Genomic DNA, 21878 nt, shown 5'->3' on the forward strand with positions numbered 1-21878 from the left:
TGGCAGGCAAGGCTGCGTTGGCTGGGTCATGTAGCCCACATGCCCAGCCACCGCATGCCTAACCAGCTTTTGTTCGGCCGGATCGAGGGGGCTAAACGGGCGCGGCACGGGCTAAAGAAGAGATGGAGTGATGTGGTACAGGAGGACGTGGAGCTGAGTGGACTTGCCGATGACTGGTACCAGCGGTGTCAAGATCGGCCTCTGTGGAGGAGGCTCGTGAAGGACGCTACTGGGCAGTTGGAGGCAGTCGCCCTCCAACAACAACGGAGGGCGGAGGAGCGACGCTCACAACAACGAGCGGAGCGCCGGGTGGCTAAAGCACAGCAAGTTGGCACAGTAGGGGGCACAGGTGGTGCATCAGCCAGTCATCTCGGTCATCTCGGTCAGTCGACCCGTGGCACCTGCTGGGTCTGCCCCATGACCTCCTGCCAGCGGGCGTTCGACACTTCACATGGCCTCAAGGTGCACATGGCCTGGCACAAGCGTCGTGGTGACGTCACCGCCACTTAGTGGCGAATGGCGGTTGTTGTTGTGTGTGACGGTATTGTATCCCTGCCACGTTTCAAGACGATTCCCACTCCGTGTCTTGTAGTAGTGACCGGGTCACTCTTGCAAACGAGGCTCTATCCTGGTCTCCTGAGTTCTCGACTGCTTAAATAAAATCGGCCTGTTAACTTGAGTTTTAATGGGCAGTTGGACTTATCATATAAATATTAATAATGTTACTGATGAATACATGAATCTCTACTTCATCTTCTTTCATACGTGATATTTTAATCTTCGTAACCAATTTGATAACCAAGTTATTTGCGTGATTTTGGCCGAGTGTACAACGCTGGTTTTCCACGTCGTGTTGTTCTGCTTCCCCATTTGGGGGGCACGCGTCTCCTCACAGAGCGAGGCTTTCAGTCCCACACGGCCGCTCGTGGCAATAATATTCTGCGGCGCCCCCTGCTTGCGGCTCCGCACTCAAGCTGTGACCTGGCCACCCCTCCTGACGCCATGCCTCCCGCACGGTTGTCCTCCCCTCGGTCAACGCAGGGAAGCACTCGGAGTGCCCGCGCTGTGCCTCCAGGCTCCGGTGCGGGGCTCGCGTGATACCACCTGTGTTGAGTGAGCATGCGTGAGGCTTGGAAGTCACGCGGATATGAATATGATTTAATAATGACAAAAAAAAAGGTTTTAACCTTTCTGAAATAAATGCAGGAGGTGTTAAGATGTACGCCAGAAAGGATGAAGCCTTTTTATCATTCAATATCTGGATACTGGTAAAAAGGTCCCATCGATGTCAGTGTTTACCCCGAGCTGTTAATGCATTGGCGTTTGCATTGTCCTTGTACTGTTCACCTTTTGGCAACCTTCGGCCTATAGGACTCGTGGCGGTGCGACAAAACCAACAAAGCGGCTGTCTGGTGTAGGCCAATCAGTTTGAAGGACAGTGCTAGAAAATCTCGTCTTATCCTAACGTCATTTGTATAGCGCCTTATCAAAGGAGCCTTACGGAGAATTGAGAATGGTACATGTGAATGTAATCGGGTAGATGAGGTGAATAAATCACGAGAGAAAACAATGGGGGCGAATCTGTGATGCGTGAATTCGGTGAAAGCGAAATTGATGACAGTAAATGATGATGAATGGATTGACTGAATGGGGAATGAGTGGGAGCCATGTAATGAGAACATGAAGAGGAAACAGTGACGATGGTGGTTACGAGGGGGGGAGATTAAGGGGGGTCGTGGGGTGAGCCAGGGAACAAGAAGTGAGTTTTGAGTGAGGAGCGGAAACGAGAGAGTGAAGGTGACTGCTTAATCTAGAGGGGGGGGGAAGTTTGATCCAGTGAAGGGGGGAGCGAAAGTGCGGATTGAGCACTCGGAGAAGGAGGAACAGAGAGAGGACAGCAAAGATTGTGAACGCATCAAAGCATTTTGTTTGCATTCTTTACCACGAGTCGATGTGGTTGTTACAGACTGTTGATGCCTTGTAGTAGGTGTCTGTCTGGTGTTTGAATATCTTATCTCCTCCTGTATTTATGCCAGAAAGGGTAAAGCCTTTTTTATAATTGAATATATTGATACTGCCAAAAGGGTCCTTAAAATATTAGTATCATTGTTTTGGTTGTTTTATATAACGTAGCAAAACGCCACACAATTTGTGACGTGCAAAGTTGTTGCACGGAGGCATGAGAAACCACGGGCATTAAAAAGTGTTTATACACGTGGGAGGAAACCGGAGTGCCCGGAGAAAACCCCACACCTGCACGATGGGGTAACACTCATTCTCTGCACGGAAGGAAATGAGATGCACCTTCAACTCTGAATGCCGATGCTTATACATAACAAACTTCACAAGACGTGGTGGTGGTGGCTTCCGACATTGTGATCCGGCTAACGTAGGAACCCTTCGTGTGTGTGTGCGCGTGTGTAGGCATGGCGACGATCTCATCGTCACCCCGTTTGCCCAGGTGAGTGCAGTGTGGCACAACCTGCGTGGTCGTCCCGCGTGAGGCCCAGGCAATAACTGAGTGCGGTTGGTTCTCCGCACCATCGTCCCTGTAGGCGCAGGGTGATCGTCACACGGCGAGGTGCTGCGGCTGTGTTTTACCGACGCAGCCTGCACTCGTTTCACAGTAGGAGGGGCGCGATGTTGCTGCTCTGTCTGTGATCCCAACTGAGCAATTTTTTTCCTGGAAAATTTTAACCGTGATGCCTGGGATCTTTGATGTCCACTGCGAAGCATTCGGCTTGTGGTACTTGGCGGCTAATGCAACCTCGCAGTGTCAACCAGGGTGGCCTGCCAGAATTAAACCACGACCCTCTGCAAAGAGCGTCAAACGCGCTGCCGTTGGGCCCGCCGCATCACTGCCCCGAACGATCCCCCACGAGCGCTCCGTGCACCGCTCTCACAGCTCAGCCCCTGGGTTCACGTCCTAGACTCTTGACTCGCCCACCCACGTTTAGATTGGCTGTCACCTGGTTGCTATCGCAATTGTTCCATTGAAATGTTCATTGTAATTTCATACGTTTGTGTGTGCCGGGTGGAGGGGGGGCGCACGGGGTCTTATGCTGGCTGCGAAAAAATCAAAGTGTCGCGCAAACCCGGCTGTGCCGTGACCACAAAACGGCCGCGGTGCGTTTCGGTGAACGTAGCCAAAAATCAAACCCTGGATGTTGGAGACGGAGGGCATGCCGAGGCATACGCGCGTGCGACCCGTTGCGTGGGAGCGGACGCCCGCTCGCGACGCCGCGGTCTCGGACCGAACGCTTTTCCAACAACTGAGGCTCGGTGGCTTGGGGCGAGGCCGGCCGCGCGGTCAGAGTCCCGGCGTGCGGGGCAGACGACCGCAGAGTCGACCTGTGACCCTGAAGACGAGGCCAACGTTTTGAACGACGATCGATTGACCGTCGTCGGTGATGACGATGCAATCGCGTGATGCCGGAGTTTTGTAGCGATGCAGGTGACGGTAGTGACGTTAGAGGTTGAGGACCTCGCGGTTGATGACACCGAGTAACAGCGCTGTTGATGCGCTCGACGACAACGCGGCTATAAGTGGTGAGAGAACGGCGGTGATGGTGAGCGTCACCGCTGGCGGTGAGAAGCATGACTGCTCGTGGCGATGGAAGAGAAACTACGGTGTGATGGTGATGGCGATGCAGTAAACAATGTGTTTTTATGACGGTGGTGGTGATCCAGGTGCTGGCCAGCCTGCGCAGCGTCCGCAACAACTTCTCGGCCCTCACAAACCTGCAGGGAGCACCCAGCCGGTGAGTGTCACTACCCTTCCCCTCCTCCCAGTCCTCTCTGCCCCTCCATCCCTCCACATCTCATCTGAACCTGGGGACGACCTTGAGAGACAAGGACGGCACTTTTAACGTTTGCTCCCAAATTGAATGACAAGCCTCCCAGACGCAGAGTCCCGAGCACTCTGCTGGAAGGAGCCGGCCTCCTCGTGGCATCGCGCCCGCGCCGGTGACCAGTCACGCGCCGCCACCGCCGTTGGACGCTCTTTCTCGGTGGAAGTGCACGAGAGCCGTGGGCCAGTCGCGAGTCGCAACAAAAATGCGAGCAAAAAATATAAATAAACATTTGTGGTCCCTCCCTCTCTCGCTCGCTGTTCCTTCCCTGGCCGCCGCGTCATTCCGACTGCAGCGGTTGCTTTTTGCTTGTTGCGTGGACGCTGTGGACGCGCTCATAAAATAACTGGGGTGAAGTTAAAAATAAATTCCAAATTCCACGGGATGCGACGATGGGAGATGCGCTGCCTACGCCCACCTCACTTCCTTACCGAACTCGGCTTCTCACGGTGCCCAATACTGGGACCGGGATGGCAACAGTGGTGGCGCTCGCGAATCACAGCGAGAAGCTCCTGGATTCCATTCCTGACTTAGTCATCTTCCTGTGTGTGTGTTTCTATGTTCTCCCCCTGTTCTGCATGGGCTTCCTCCAGGTTTTCCGGGTTCTACCCATAGCTTATTTAGGGGTAGGGAACGTCCGGCCCGCGGGCCATATAAGGCCCGCAAAATCATTTCATCTTGCGCTGCCAAGGCAACCGCACGACTCGAAATTCAATCAATCTTGGAGCTTTTTTCATAGCAACATAAATGTAATTTTGTATGGCACGCGAATGATGTTATAAATATCCAAATGGCCCTTGGCAGTAAAAAGGTACCCCACCCCTGGCTTAAATAATCACACTTATTTTGGTCTTTCGGTGAAGCCAAGTATGGCCAATACCAATGTAACTGCTGAAAAGTTATCTGCAAATTACTCAATTAGGATGACACGCAGCAGCATCGCCCCCGACTGCAATGACTCGGCAGGACCCTCCTGAATAAGAGTATTGAGACTCGGTGAGTTTTTTTCTGGGTAAGCAAGCGCTGTAATAATAATAATAATCGTAATACAATGGGAACTGAAGTTTAAAGGTAAAAGAGAGAGGTGCTCGGAGAGGTGGGAGATGATGATCCTGTCGAAGATTTCCCAAGGGAAGCGAAGTTCGAGATGGGGCAGAAGTTGGCAGCGTTGTGTGGGTGCGGTGCGCACCTGCGGTGCCCCGGGCGGGGTTAACGGCAGCAGTGCCGAGGGCCAGGGGAGCAGCTCCAGCGGAGACGCTGACCACCCCATCGTGTCGAGTGCCGCGTTGTTGACCGAACGTTTGTGTCTCCCTCTCTCCCCACTCCATCTGCTGGGCGACAGCCGGTCTCCAGCTGGGAATCAGACCTCCTATCCCCGGGCAGCCCCTTCCGGTAATAACAAAGCACAGCTACTCACTCATACAACGCAACGCAGAGACCAATACCAACACCCGCCAATCGCCACTAAGCGATGGTGACATCACCACGGCGCCTGTGCCAGGCCAGGTGCACTTTGAGGCCACGTGAAGTGTCGAAGGCTCGTTGACAGGAGGTCGCGGTACATACCCAAGTGCTGTGTGTTGGCTGACTGAGATGGCACACAGATGCACCAGCTGTGTTCCCTGCTGTGTCAATTTGCTGCATTTTTGCACATGAACCCAGCCACACACACTCATTCACACACCCTCACAACCCAGAGACACACAGCTACACACACTCATTCACACACCCTCACAACCCAGAGACACACAGCTACACACACTCATTGACACAACCCTCACAACCCAGATACACACAGCCACACACACTCATTCACACACCCTCACAACCCACAGACACACAGCTACACACACACTCATTCACACACCATCACAACCCAGAGACACACAGCTACACACACACTCATTCACACACCCTCACAACCCAGAGACACACAGCTACACACACTCATTCACACAACCCTCACAACCCAGATACACACAGCCACACACACTCATTCACACACCCTCACAACCCACAGACACACAGCTACACACACACTCATTCACACACCCTCACAACCCAGAGACACACAGCTACACACACTCATTCACACAACCCTCACAACCCAGATACACACAGCCACACACACTCATTCACACACCCTCACAACCCACAGACACACAGCTACACACACACTCATTCACACACCCTCACAACCCAGAGACACACAGCTACACACACTCATTCACACAACCCTCACAACCCAGATACACACAGCCACACACACTCATTCACACACCCTCACAACCCACAGACACACAGCTACACACACACTCATTCACACACCCTCACAACCCAGAGACACACAGCTACACACACTCATTCACACAACCCTCACAACCCAGATACACACAGCCACACACACTCATTCACACACCCTCACAACCCACAGACACACAGCTACACACACACTCATTCACACACCCTCACAACCCAGAGACACACAGCTACACACACTCATTCACACAACCCTCACAACCCAGATACACACAGCCACACACACTCATTCACACACCCTCACAACCCACAGACACACAGCCACACACACTCATTCACACACCCTCACAACCCAGAGACACACAGCTACACACACACATGCACACACACACGCTCACCCTCGCTGCTCATCATTTGACACACACAGTGACCTGACACACACAGTGACACACACAGTGACACACACAGTGACCTGACACACACAGTGACCCGACACACACAGTGACACACACAGTGACCCGACACACACAGTGACAAGCACAGTGACCCGACATGCACAGTGACCTGACACACACAGTGACACACACAGTGACCTGACACGCACAGTGACCTGACACGCACGGTGACCGGACGTGTGTGGTCGCGTGCGACGTCACCGGTGGGCACAGTCACCGGCCCCGTGCGGTGTTGTGACGCACGCGCGGTGTTGTGACGCACTCGGTCGACCCCCGAGGGGGAGGGTCCGGCAGCCGTGGAGGTGGGGGGGTCCGGAGGGGATGGGGGGACGGCCGCGAGGCGTCGTTGCCCCGGGAGTCTCTGCGCCCCCTTCGGACGTTAGGGGGCGGTGGCGACACAGCTCGGGAGCATTCGCTCGGAATCCCACCGCGACGCTCACCCGGCCGCTTGCTGTGGCTTCTAAAGCCACCTCTTCCTTGAGAGAGAGAGGGACTCGGTGGGCTCTTGCCTGGATATAAAGGCCTTATTGCATGCATCTGCTTCATCGGATCTGCTCTTTGAGGCTCGTGTCTTCACGTGGAGTCCTGACGGGAATACAGTGTGTGTTACGCACTCGGCTCTGTATCGTGGGCATTTTCACCGGATGATAGGCATCCTAAACGTCACTTGGTTTGGCATGGCAACTCGTGGCGACCTACGGCTCTTCAGTGCGCTCTTATGAGTATTTTTATTTATGTTTGTTTACCTGGGAAAGCCTCACCTTGAGTCTCGAGATTTGTTTTCAGAAGAGTCCTGCCAAGTTTTTGCAGTAGGTGAGGGTGGACGATGTTGCTGAGCAATTTTGTCAATATTGGGATGTGTGTTTAGCTATGGGAGGAGGAAACCGGAGAACCGGAAGGAAACCCACACAGAACAGTGGGGAGAATATTCAAACTTCGCACACACAACGGCACCCAAGTCAGGGATCAAACCCAGGTGCTTTTCAGTGTGAGGTGCGAGTGTTGCCACCCACTCCACCACCCTGTGGGTAACAGTGGCAGTCGCCCTGCACGCGCTCAATCTCAACGCACGTCCCAGACGCTCGGCAGGGCTGAGCCTGGTCGGCACTCGCCTTGCGAAGGATGCGACCGGATATGTTTCCGATGGTTGACTGGGGGTTTTGAGACCGAGCCTTGATTGCGGAAGCAGAGAGCACTGGTGTATCCAGTGAATTGAAAACACTGATGACTCTGCTCTCACCGTATGCGTGGCCACATTGGCACCGAACCTCCCAGTCCCAGCCTCGCGCCGATGTTGAATGTGATGCTCTGCCACTGCCTCTCGGGTCGCCAGAGGCTGCTCTCCCGTGTGGAGACACGTGAGCCCCTAACGCCCCCGAGTCACGACAGTCTCCACGTACGTCTCCGTGTGCCGCGAGACCTCCGCACCCGCTCCGCTCTCTCCTCGGTCGCCACGGTCAATAGCGTAAATGTTTCCTCTCGGAGAACGTAAAACGGGAATAAATGGATTCACACACGCACACGAAGGAACGAGGCGCATGCGTAAACGCTTCTGGCCCGGCCTGTGAGACGTTTTCACTCCAGCTGGACCTGCACGCGAGTTATTTACGCCGTCGTCCCTGCGTCACGAGCTCCCACAACCCTGGCACTTCGCTCAACGTACCGGACTCACACTCCAGGGGTCGCCGACTCCATTCCATCTCCCGGCGCAGAAGTTGAAACGACGTGGCCGGTCGTAATTACCGGCAAAACGTCACGGTACTAAAATTGTAAACTTTGTCCGTTTCCTCTCCAGCACACCGGTCTGCTGAAGTAGTTGCTCATTGGCACGTTTTCTTTACGTGACAAACCTTACTGATCGACTGTGTCGGGTGGTGGGGGGATTAACGACACATTTATAGTCACGCGATGTCACCCAAAAACACCTCTTATGGATGTGGGGAAGTTTCTCAAAGCACCCAGCCCCCCAGCCCGGCCTTACCCCCAGCCCGCCCCCCCGGCAGCAGTGTGAGTGGGCTGAGCACTGTGAGTCGATGGCCAGGTTGCGTGTACTGGGTAGCTGGCAACCGGCTGAACGAGAGCATCCATGGAACAAATCAAAATTAACTTAAAACCAACAATTGTGGTTGTCGCCTGGAGATGCGACAGCGCCCCTTGCAGACAGAAGCGGCGGTAGCGTGACGGTGGCCACGCGTGCCATGTCTGCGTGTTTATGGAATTCGGCTCGGGAGATTGCAGGCTTAGTGGTTGGTGGTCCAGGAAACATGAGTTTGATTCCTGGCTGATATCTACACCTGACTGTGACCCTCGTGTAGGCCACCTCGGAGTCACCACCGCCAGGGCGTGTGAACATGAGCCTCGCACGTGACGTCTCGAACACGCACGCAGACTCGCGCACACACCGTAATCACACGCACTGGGATGCGTGAGACACAAACACACCAGGTTAAGTGGCGTAAGCGGTGGAGTGGTGGCATAGTGGTTAGCGCACTGCACTAAGAACCAGTCACGGCTAACGTCAGTGGCGAGTGATAAAGGATCCGGTGGCACTGTGTTGTTGCTCTGGGATTGTTTCTGAAATTGGTCCCAAGGCCAACTCAGCCTACAAATGGGTACCTCCTGAAATGGTATTGGGGACCAAGATAATTGAGCACGGTTCTTGACTATACAGTCTCCATACAGCTCAACGGAATTGTTGTTCTGTGTCCAGGGTGTTGTGTTTGGCTAGGCGTGAGTGATTCTGCGGTGTCCCGCCCACCACCGCACCGGTGCAGTGTGCCGCTCACTGCCGCACCGGTGCAGTGTGCCGCTCACTGCCGCACCAGTGCAATGGACAGTGCTGTACGTGCGGCAACCCGGAATCCGGGTGTTTACCGGAATCCGTGTGTTTACCGTTTTCTTATTGCGGTCACCGGTATTGCAACAAAAATCTTTTTGAACCACCCTGGTTTGTGATAGAGTTTGGGGTGTTGGATGAGTGGTTTAGCGAACTGCGCTAAAAAAAACCTGACAATCGGAGTTCACTTCCTGACCACGGACTCCATCAGCGACGATTATCTGACCTGGCCCTGGACCTTTCCTTGCTCAAGCTGAGCCTTATATGAGTAGTACCTGGTGCACTGGGGAGACAAAAGCAGCTGGGCATGGTGCTTGCCATACCCCACCACCCCCTGTTGCACGATTCCGGTTTTAATAAGTCCTCGCTAACAGCACTGTACGGCTGTAGAAAAGGGGTGGGGGGGGAGTTAGTATTTGTGTGAATGTACAGTGTGTTGCAGTCAGTGGCTGTGTTGGCGTGTGAGTGTACGTGTAAGGGTGCCTCGTATTCGCGGTTGGTTATCAGCGCTGCAGAACTCCCCACTTCCGAGCTGGCGGATGAACCGCACGCGCGCGAATGTGTGAGCGCCCGCGCAAACGTGGGCAGCGCTGACATATTTGCTTGAGAGCTGACCACCGCACTCGGATTTTTTACCCAGATTCGCCTCCTGTTTGTTCTTTTGTTCTCAGAATCTGAGCCTTCCTGGGATACACAAAGCCGAGAATGAGTGCCTTCGTTACTGCCAGTTCTCATTTCCCCACGCCTCTGAGATGAGAATGAGAGTAGCTTTTGTAAGATGAGGAGTCTGTGCAAATTGTGGGTTAGGCCATGTAACAAATCTGACCCCAAAAAAATTAAGTATGAATCATGATACTGGCTGCGAAAGCCAACGCGTTGTGTTTAGCATCTAGTATACTTGATCCGAGACTTATTTTCGTTCTATTGCTTTTTAATAATATTAATAACATATACGACTTCAACAACAAATTGCCAGATCAATTTCTGTTTTTAATTAACCTGCCTTCATAAAGGAGATTTTAGTTCAGGGAGAGATCCGGACTGCTTCCATCTGAGAGCTGGTAGAGGCCTGTCCATGTGCGCATGACAGTCCCCAGGGGCCCATGCAACCAAACCCCTAGACCTCGTTTGAAGCGGCGAGACCCCCGCATCCATCGCAGGGAGAGAGCAGGCGCGTCGCGCACCTCTGATTATCATCGTTGGCTACGTACGGTGCAAAAGAAGTTCAACGTAGACGCGTACATTCTTACGTCTGTGTTCGCGCACATACTCTGTGCATGTCGTTTTAGCTAAGACAGTCATCGGTTACAGAGGGGGAAGTGGGAAGGCCTTAGGCCTGGACTCGCAGAGGGGCACCACAGACAGTTGGTCGAGGGACTTCCAAACCTCATGGACAGGAGCAGCAGCAGAGAAGGAGAGACCCCTGCTGTGCAGAGGTCACCTTGGTTCTTTTCCTACAGCAGATTGGTGCGGAAGTGCATGTGAAGTTGAATAGAGTGAGATGAGAGATGAAAACACACACACACACAAATTATTCATAATACATTTTAGGGTTATCCCACAGTGGCCTGGCTGATTATTTTGTCCTGTAATCCTCCACCACCCGACACAGCCCAACAAATTGTCAGATGTAAGCATTTTACAAAGTGCAACTTGGTATTATTTAAGCTCCCTGTAAGTTGAAGAGCAGTTCTTGCAACCAAGCTTAGCAATTCGATACGCGAAGTTTCACTGGAAACTGCGTCAAGCGTCAATAGATCATGAAACCAGAAAGCCAGAATAACCATGTCACCTGACCTGGGTTCTTTAACAGGTGTCATGGTATCACAGGAAAAGCCAATCAGATTAAAATTATTTTTTGTCGGCTGGTGGAGGATTGCACCGCAAAAATGTGGGCATCGCCACATGACCAAAATATCTATTACCAATCAAGATTGACTGGGAAAGCCAAAGTATGAAAGCCAGTGTGTTAACTCTGTCATGCTACACGTGCTCACACAGTCTGTAAATACTTCACATAGTAATATAGAGTGTGTGTACATGCATGCTAAATAGTGAGAACATTAGTAATGTCCTTATCCAGAGCACCCTTCTGGGAGCCTGAAGACTGTTCGAGGACTGTCCCACATTGGAATGTTTGACCAATTCCATTCATGAGTGTTCCACCTGTGGGAGGAATGAAGTACTCGGTGAAATCCCACACATCTAAAGGGGGCAACACTCAGGTACGTTAAATCATCCATTGTTGTACTGCCACCATCTCTTGGCCACCTCACGGCGCCAAACCGATAGCAACTGTTATCCCTTGGCAGTCTTCCATTCAAGTGCTGTGCAGGCTCAGCAGCTAATTTCTTAGCAGGCAATTTCTGTCGAAGTGGGGCTGTGTTCGGTTTAAGCTGTGGTTGACTGAACTCAGAGTGGGAAGGGGGGTGGTTGCTGTCGGGTTGCTGTCGTGTACGCCCGAGCATTGTTGTAGCGCGTAGCGCTGTGCGGAGATGCACAGCAAAAGGCAGTGGTGAGCAATGAGTGAGCGCGGCCACTCCGCGATTTGACTCAGAGGCCGATTGACGTGTTTCGTGCGTGAGCACGGGACGTCACGCTTCCTGTGTCGAGCTCGCCCAGCCTTGCGCGCTCCGCCGCTCTCGCTCGCCAGCTGCGCGCACGCATGCTGCTCTCTCTCCGTCTGTGTCCTGTGTTCAGTATCGCTGCGGTGCCGCATGTAGTATGCAGTATCCTGTCGTACCGAAAAGACGATATTCTGCTGTGTCCTGTTCGTGTAGAAAAATATATATTGTAGGTTTTTTAAGTGTTACATATAATTTTAAAACATAAAAAGTTAAATTATCTAGCTCTTCAATTTCAAGTAGACTTTTTAACCTGAGAGTAGCATTCTATCATAGTTTAAACCACATAAGCCTGAAAACAATTAGTGTTTTCGTAGCGTGCGTGGATGGACCTTAAACGTGAAGGAGCCTGTATTGGAATAAACACAGAAACTAATCGGTGGCAACAAAAAGTCTGCGTGGATTGACATCCTGACGAGTCCCAAGGAGAGAGAAGCCGGGAGTACCGGGCCCAGCAGGACACGGTGGCCGCGTGGACTCGGCATGCGTCTCAGAGGTGACGATGCTCATGGATGAGCGGGCGGGCGACTCGCGTCCTGCATGCTGGAGCTAAGTGTCCTCTTGGGGCAACGAGATGGCGCCACTAAGGAGATTCCGGGTTAAACTCCCAGGGTCCTTACTGGCGGTCCGGTACAACAAAAACACCGACGCCGCTGCCGTAGTGCGTGCGTGCGGAGTGCACTCATACCGCAGCGGGGGTCTCGGAGCACAGAAACAGACAAGGGAAGGCAGACGGGAGGGAGGCAGCAGGAAAGGGAAGGAGAGAAAAGCTTGTAGGGGGTCTGAATGCCCGGTTAAGTAGTAACGTCTTTGGGGAGAGACTGTGTGCACTGCAGGAGGGTGTTTCTAGCAGGTCGAGCAGATTGAAAAAAAGATTCAAGCACAACGTCGACCCGTTATCTGTGCATTCTCCTTTTCGGGAAGTGCTCTTGAGAAACGAGTCGAGGTGTTATTTGTGTTTGCACGCACCAATGCCAGCGCAGTAACACCCCGTAACGCGGGTCTCAAAAAAGTACGTTTGATATTAGCTTTGAACTTTGCGAGGCTTTGTGGCATCGGTGGAATTGGCCTCTTGGTCCGAGCACGAGAGAAGTAAAGCCTGTGGGGGGCACTTAGGAAGTTTAACAAACGTGCGCGCATTGTAGACTAGTTGAGTCCTACTGCTCAAGGTGTCCAGCACAGTTGGTGGTGTGGCCGCGCACAGGGGGAGGCCTTCCCTGCATTGGCAGCCACAGGGTCAGGGGAGACCAAATCGCCAGGGCTGCCCAAGCGTTGGCACAACGAGAGTCGAGCACCAAGCGTGGGAGCGTGAAGGCGAGGATCTTACTTCACGCTGCGAGTACCGGAACCAGCAGGGCCACCAGAAGGGGGATGATTGATGTTTGGGGATTTTTTTTACCTGAGAATTGTAGCAGTTGCATTCATGCTGAAGGTGCGCTGGGGCATGTGTGGCGGCACGCTTGTGCGTCTTCCGTGGGAGGCAAAGGCGGCCAGGTGTGGTGCTGGTCACCCACCCCCCTCGTGTGCCGTGCCGGTCTTCATAGGTGCTCGCTAACAGCACTTGCCCCAAACAGTCTGTTCAGGCTATAAAGGTGGGGGGAGTCTTTGTTCGTTGTCTATATTGACTTGTGTGATTGAGCGAATGATTTAGCGGGTCTCACAACCAAAGCGAATGATTGAGCGGGCACTCACAACCAGCTTCGTCACACTTGCTTTGCAGGAGTGTGCTTGGGGTTGGTAAAGTTGAGGCCGTTTAACCCGTGCTGCCGATTCTCTCGCTGAGCGTCCACGCCAGCTTCTTGTGGAAATCGACGGGAACCACGCGGTTAATTCGCTGCGAATGAACGTAAACACTCCGTGACCGTGTGCTCGGGTCGATTGGTTAAACTCTTCACATCCTAAAACCGCGCGTTTAAGAAAGTGAGGTTAGTGTGCAATCTTTTCCCCATGTTTACTTTTGGTCACCTTTGCCAACTCTAAGTTCCGTATCATTACGTGCGTATACCCAGAATTCCCATTCTGCTTAGCCGTTCCGTCTTGTGCGAAAAGCGTTCCCTGAGAGAATAACCACGTTTTTATAGCGAGAATGCGTTAAGCGAGAACTCATAACTGTATCTGGCACTGTATACACATTCTCATACATTAGTCGGACAGGGTATACAGTACACGCACAGGGGGTTTGTGTTGGTCCAGAGCCTAGACCAGGGGTCGGGTACCTTTTTGACTGGGAGAGCCATAAAAGCCAAATATTTCTAAATATATTTCATTGAGAGCCATATAGTATTTTTTACGTATAATAAATTAAATATGTCTTACTTTTAATGCGACTTCTGGTGCTGCATGGTTTTGCTGATGGCCTTGTAGTCTGGTTCATACGTGGTGAGGTTGAGCTTCATGCAGGCGTTGAGGCTTCCATCAGTTAAACGTGAGCGTAGGTTGGTCTTAATGTTCCTCATATGCGAGAATGACTGCTCACATGCATATGTAGAGCCAAACATGGTCAATACGGCAATACTCACACGCTGCATTGTGTGGTATGTCACAGGAAGCTCGTTCCAAGTTTTAAGAATCAGCTGGTCTTCAGGTTGAAGATTTTTCATTTCTGTCCACTTGTGTTCCCTCGCCAGCTCTGCTCGCTGTCGCGCAAGACTTTCCAACTCTCGATTAAGTGACTTGAACTTACTCATCCACATGTCTGATGCCTTCAGGTCAGCAACTTCCAGCTCAAAGTCTCCGATAGAGACCCCGGGGATGCATGTCAGGTCGACTTTGTCCACTGCACACTCATGTGGATGAGTGATGAACTTGAAAAGACCAGTGCGCGCACGAAATTCCCCAAAACGTGCTTTGAATGACTGCAGGAGATTGGACGTAAAGCCAGCTAGCTGCTGGAGATCCAGATGTTGAGTGGAGTCACTTGCTAAGCATGCATCTATAATTTGTCGCAGTCTTTCAAAGTGCAGAAGACGACCTGTTTCAATGTCCCTGAGAAAGACTTCCAGCTTGCTTTCAAATGCAAACACTGCTTGTTGAAGGGATGAGATTGTATTTCCAATACCTTGCATTTTCACATTGAGCTGGTTCAGATGGCCAGTTATGTCCACGAGATAGTGAATCTGCAGGAGCCAGTCAGTGTTGTCTAGTTCAGGATGCTTGACGCCTTTCATTTCAAGAAAAGTCCGGATTTCACTCAGGCAAGCTGCAAAACGGCTGAGCACCTTCCCCCTTGACAACCAACGCACGTTGCTGTGTAAAAGCAGACCGGGATAATGATTCCCAACTTCTTCTAACAGAGCTTTAAACTGGCGATCATTTAAAGCTCGGGCAACAATAAAGTTAACCACTCGAATGACCAGCGACATCACCTCACCAAGCTCCTGGCCACACGTCTGAGCGCAAAGCGCCTCCTGGTGCAGGATGCAATGAAAACTTAGGATGGCTCTCTTTTCATGTTCACGGAGAAGCGCTACAAATCCTTTGTTCTTCCCCAACATACAGGGTGCACCATCAGTACAGACAGAAATAAGTTTATTCATCGGTAGTTTTTTTTCTTTAGCAAACTCCATGAAAGACGTGAATAAATCCTCTCCTCTTGTCCCTTTCATTGGCAAAACAGCCAAGCTTTCCTCACGCAGTGTGTCACCTGCAGCATACCTGGCAATTATACTGAACTGAGATAGATGGCTAACGTCTGTTGACTCATCTAACGCGAGAGAAAAGTATGTCCCGGCGTTTATGTCCTTAATTTGTGTTTCCTCGACTTGATTTGCCATCATGATGCTACGATCGTGAACAGTTCTTGCTGACAGAGGCATGTCTTTTATTCGTTTGATTATCTTGTCTTTATTTGGGAAGTCATCAAACAGTTCATTGGCCACATCAAGCATGAATGTTTTGGCATACTCGCCATCTGTGAATGGCTTTCCATTCCTTACTATTGCCAAAGCACCCGCAAAGCTAGTATCGGAATTCCCGTCACCTTGCTTGGTCCACACACGTAGTTGCTGCTGACTCGTCTGCACTCTCCGCTGTAGCTCTTCGCATGCCTTTTTCCTGCTGTCCCCCACTGGATATTTCGATGCAAATGAAGCATGGTGCGTATCGAAGTGCCACTTTATATTTGACCGTTTCATCGATGCAATTTTATCATTGCATATTAGACATACCGCAGATCCTGCTCTCCACAAATGCAAATTCCTCTGTCCACGCAGCCTGGAATGCATGGTAATCATCGTCTTTTTTTCTTTTCGCCATCTTTTCCGTTACAAGGGTTGAAGCGGATAAACTAGTTGGCTATCTGATCAAATGGATTTCTTCACCTTTACAATGACCCGTGACATGCTCGCGAGCCATTGTTTCCCGACCCGACCCACGGGTCACGGATCACGGGACCCGTGACCCGTGAAATTTATCTTCAAAACTAATTTCTGTTAACTTAAAAATGACACAAGATTATTAAGCAATATCACAAGTATTTTAAAATCAGTTCCAAACTGATTTTTTTTTACTTATTATTTTTTGCAACTCAAAATTGTCTGGGAGCCATATGCCGTCACCGGAAGAGCCATATATGGCTCGCGAGCCATAGGTTCCTGACCGCTGGCCTAGACCAACCGTCACCCGTGGCTCGCGAGAGACAAACGGCCATTGGCCAATCAGGGCAGCACCGCAGTGGTTGTGACACTCACGTCTCGTAGTAAGAAGTTGCTGGGTTCGATTCCTGGTTCAGGCACCCTTCTGTGTGGAGTTTGTGTTTTCTGATGAGGAAAATAAGAATAGGCTTTTACCCCTTCTGGAGTTGTGTTAAGATGTTCAAACACCAAATAGGCATCCAGTCTGCATAAACCACGCACACTTGTGGGAAAACATGCAAACAAACATGCTCTGAAAATAATGTGTGCATTGCCTTTGGCCTACACCAGAGACAGCCTTCTTCATGGCCTTGTCTCACCATCAGTGCTAGTAGACCTGAGAACGACAAAAGGCGAACAGCCCAAAGACAATGCTAGTGTCAAAGTATTAATAGCTCTGGTTGAGCAGTTCCATCGATGGGACCTTTTTGTCCTCCTGTTCTGCATGGGTTTCCTCCCAGTATCTCCGGTTTCCTCCCATAGCTTAGATAACACTATGTAACACAATTTTTGTCCCTGGGTAGTAAGTGTTATTTTGTAATTGCTTATGCCTAAAAAGTATAGAAAATGGCTATTATTCCTCTCAAACTTTGTTTTGTGACCAGGACAGTGATATTTTGAAATATACCTATTTTGAATGAAAAAATTGGCGAATTTGTGTCTTTCGTTCAAATAAAGTAAGAAAAAAAACATATGAATCAAAATTAACATGTATTTATACTAAAGTAATACAAAAATGACTACAAAAGATTTAGAAGTTTTTTGAGACGATTATACTGTAAATAACTTTCACGAATCAACCCCCAAATGTAGTCTCCCATCATGTTATCGTTATACTGTCCTTGGTAGTGGCATTCAAAGTCCAGTATATCCTGGTGGAAACGCTCGCCTTGCTCCTCCGAGTACGCTCCCATGTTGACTTTGAATTTATTAAGATGAGCATCAAGGATATGGACTTTGAGGGACATCCTACAGCCCATTGTGCCGTAGTTTTTCACCAGTCTCAACCAGCTCGACATAGTTTTCGACCTTGTGATTGCCCAGGAAGCCCCGAACCATTGCGACAAAGCTGTTCCAAGCCGCTTTCTCCTTACTAGTGAGCTTCTTGGGGAATTCATTGCACTCCAGGATCTTCTTTATCTGTGATCCGACGAAGACACCGGCTTTGACCTTTGCCTCAGACAGCTTAGGGAAGAAGTCTTGAAGGTACTTGAAGACTGCCGACTCCTTATCTACAGCTCTGACAAATTGTTTCATAAGGCCCAATTTGATGTGCAGTGGTGGCATCAGCACCTTCCGGGGGTCCACCAGTGGCTCTCACTTGACGTTGTTCCTCCCCACAGAGAACTCAGTCCGACGTGGTCAATCCCACCTGTGGTAGTGCGCCTTGATGTCCCTGCTGTCCCAAAGGCAAAGATAGGAGGGTACCTTGGTAAAACCGCTTTGGAGACCCATCAGGAATGCCACCATTTTGAAGTCTCCGATGACCTCCCAGCCGTACTCATCATACTTCAAGGCGTCCAGCAAGGTCTTGATGCTGTTGTAATCCTCTTTGAGGTGCACCGAGTGAGCCAGGGGAAGAGACGGGTACTTGTTACCATTATGGAGCAGCACGGCTTTGAGGCTGCTGAGCTGCCACTCATTCTGGTTACAGGCGATTCCGATTGCCTTGAACAGACTGGTCACATTGTGGCAGAAGCAGAGCCCATCTTTACGGGTGAAGAAGCTGGAAAAAGGTTGGTGAAGCTTCCTCCAATCTGCGACTTGCACACCTGCATCCAACAAGTTCCACTGCTTTAGCCTAAATGTCAAAAGCTCGGCATTGGACTTGGTGAGACCAAGATCTCTGATCAAGGTCTTTTTGGTTGGGGTAGTATGGGTTTCTCTCCTCAGCTCCACCTCTGAAAATGTTACCTGGATTTACGTCTTCCTCGCTCTCTGACTTGCTGCTTTCTTCTCAAGACGGCTGCTCTCTCTCCGGAGGAGTGGGTACGGGGAGCTCATGGCAGTGTGGCACTGGGGTGATGGATGAAGGAAGGTCCGGATACGTGATAGCAGGTGCATTCTTGCCAGTCTGACGTTTGGAAGGGTCCACCATGCAGATGTAGCAGTTGTTTGAGTGGTCCGTGGGTTCCCACCAAATTCTTGGGATAGCGAACTTCATGGCTCTCTTTTCCCCTCTTTACCATCCTACAAAAATACATTTATTTCACCCATGACTAATGTGTAAGAGATTCTTGCAACATTTTTCATATATATGTTTTCAATAACATTGAAAATAGTAAAACATTTTAAACTTAAATACTTTTACGATTTTAAACATTTTAACAAATTTTATAACATAAAATTCCGAGCAACAATTGTCCATCTTACCTTCCAGAGTCTTTTTTGCATTGTTCGCAGGTTAAATAAGGTGCCCAGGGGTTGTCTTGATCCCCGACAGGCATGCCGAAAATAGCCTTGTAGGCCTCACACATCTTAGCAGATGCTTCCTCAGAGTACTCTTGTCTTGATAAATTGACCGCAGACATCGCAAAATGCGTCTGCCGGATGCTTGCAGCCTCTTGATGACATCTCAAAAAAATGCAGATATGAATCCACATAGGCAGCTGGAACTAAACTGAACTGGTGGGCTTAAGGCCCCTGTATTTATACTACAATTTATATTACTGGAAAGTTTTAGAATGTTCTCGAAGTTACTCCAAGTTTACTCAGCACTGAATCGATTTGGAATGTTCTGGAAAATAGGTAAGTTTCTAAATATTACTGTCCTGGTCACAAAAGCAAAGTTTGTGGGGAATAATAGCCATTTTCTGTCCTTTTGAGGTATAAGCAATTAGGAAATAACACTAACTACCCAAGGCCAAACTTCCCTATGCTGAAAAATGTCCTGGGATGACACCCTGCAGCAGCAACAGCATCATCATCGGCCCCTTCTGCGAAAACTTGCACGAACCCTGCTAACGAAGACGCTCAAGACTCGGCAAAATTTTCTAGGGTAAACAAATGTAATTCTGATAATTTGGAAACAACTTATCAGATTGCCCCTCCATTTCTAATGATGGCCCTCAGCCATCAGTGCCTGGCCTACTGTTGTCCCCTTCTGTTGGAAAATAGTATTCATAATAGAGATTTTTTTTTTGGGTTAGACCCACCACCACATTTATATATGTACGCAATCTAACCCAAAAAACCTGTTATGGATGATATTGGTCGCGAAAGCCTACGTGTTAAACCAAAATAGTATTGGCCCCAAATGCACTCACTCCGCAATTCATTTTTATGCCGAATATTTTTATTATTCTGCTTATTTGCCTAGGAAAGCCTCACTGGGTTTGTCCTGCCAAGTTTGTGAGGGCGGGGTGGGGGGGTGATGTTTCTGCTGTTTGTCTGATCCCAAGTGAGCCATTTGCGTTACCTCTGCACTTGCCAGCCGGCTGGCCCTGAGGCATGACACGTCGTACAGCAGCAGCGTCTGTCAATGAATCCCATTCACAATTCCAACTGGATTTGAGTTAGAGGATGCCAGCAGTCTCTCACCTCCTGCTTGATCAACGCAGGCAGGCGAGAGGTATCCATATCCTTTGTGAGCTCCCAGTCTGGCTGTGAAACTGAGCCCACGTGTAATATCACCAATCGCTCATGTTTACCTGCAAATTTCTCGATTGGGAAGCGCAGCGCAATTGTCTCCCCCGACTGCGAAACCACTGCAGACTGTTCAACGTAGCGCCTTCGTGACAGCCCTGCACCACACGAACGTCAAACAATAATAATCATGCCGACTTGTAACGTGCCGTTGCCGCACAGTATTTACTCGCTCTCAACGAGAGAGAATGACTCATCAGAATTAGAATATGTATTTATACTGGTGGAATCTGATGAGCTATGAAGCTCTTTTTCACGGATGTCCAGTAGAGACGGGGAATTAATGAGTGTTTATACATGTAGGAGGAAACGGGGGCACCTGGAGAAAAGTCACACATGCGAGGGGGCAACACTGTATTCCGTACACAGGGGAGAGATGGAGATTAAGCTGCACTTTTCTGTACTGCCTTCTCCTGGCAAGCCAAGGTACGGTTCCTCCACACCCACGGGAAGGGAGTTTCACAACATCTGTGCGGTGATCCACCAAAACCTGCACTGCTGCCTCCACGCCGTTGGATCCCAGGCCACGTGCAGCATAGACACCGCCACCGCCGCTCGGCTCGTACCGTACTCGTGATTCGACTAGAACGCGCTCAGCAAGAGGGGCTCCCTCCCTTTCACGTGACCTTAAAATCATGGGTTCTTGAATGGAATCTTTCCCCCAGATTATGAGCGTTCATCAAGTCACAAACCTCCCGCGTCGCTCGCCTGCGGCTCCTGCAGGCCCCGGCGTCGTGAGGGCGTGCGCGTGACTGGCCTGCGTGTTGTGCGATGCCCCTACAGATGAGGGCTACCAGAAGCTGGCGTTGGAGACGATGGAGGAGCTCGACTGGTGCCTGGACCAGCTGGAGGCCGTGCAGACGCACCGCTCTGTCAGCGAGATGGCCTCCAACAAGGTGCCCTCCGAACCCAGCACTGCCGGGAAGCAGCAGCACCAGAGTTCCTGCATTACCACTAGCAGCAGCATCATCACCCCTAGCATCATAGCCAGCAACATCACTGCCAGAAGCAACATCAACATTGATACAGTTAACATGACCAGAGCCATCGGCACCGGCACGAGATGAACCGTCAATATACCAGCTCCATCAACACGGCAACCATCGGCGTGGGCGCCCGTGTCTGTGAGAGAGGACTCGTGCAGTGCGTGCGTGTGTGTGTGTGTGCGCGCTCGCGTATATGTGGGGAGCGGTGGCAGATAGGTTAGCACACTGTGCTACGAACCTGGCGACCTGGGTTCGATTCCCGCTCAAGGGTAACACCAGTGACGATTATATAAGAGCCGATTCTGGGCCTCCCCTAAGTCGACTCAACCTCAAATGAGTACCTGGTGCGGTGTGTAAACATCACCACAAGGGGAACAAAGCCGGCCAGGCGTAGTGCTGGCCACCCGCCCCCTCGTGTGCTGGTCTTCACAGGTGCTCGCTAGCAGCGCTTGCCCCAACAGTCTGTTAAGGCTACACGGGGAGAGGTCTTTGTACGCGGTGAAAATTGGCACTGAAGCATTGAGGTGAACTCGGCTACAAACGAGTGGAGTGGCTTGGAGACCACGGCTGCTCTGCATGGCGCTGGTGCCC

The 21878-nt window shown here is 50.8% G+C and overlaps 1 protein-coding gene across 8 annotated transcripts in view; it reads left to right on the forward strand.

The window, feature by feature from the left end:
• Nucleotides 1-21878, forward strand: part of LOC144947763 (3',5'-cyclic-AMP phosphodiesterase 4C-like) — a 346365-nt gene that overhangs the window by 307116 nt on the left and 17371 nt on the right. For all 8 annotated transcript variants that reach the window (XM_078877116.1, XM_078877117.1, XM_078877123.1 and 5 more), the window contains 4 exons: nucleotides 2425-2461; nucleotides 3691-3761; nucleotides 5194-5243; nucleotides 21085-21197. In XM_078877116.1, coding sequence (XP_078733242.1) covers nucleotides 2425-2461; nucleotides 3691-3761; nucleotides 5194-5243; nucleotides 21085-21197 — 271 coding nt within the window. The remainder of the gene's footprint in view (nucleotides 1-2424; nucleotides 2462-3690; nucleotides 3762-5193; nucleotides 5244-21084; nucleotides 21198-21878) is intronic.

The sequence above is a fragment of the Lampetra fluviatilis genome, chromosome 46, assembly GCF_964198595.1.
Source record: "Lampetra fluviatilis chromosome 46, kcLamFluv1.1, whole genome shotgun sequence".
NCBI lineage: Eukaryota > Metazoa > Chordata > Hyperoartia > Petromyzontiformes > Petromyzontidae > Lampetra > Lampetra fluviatilis.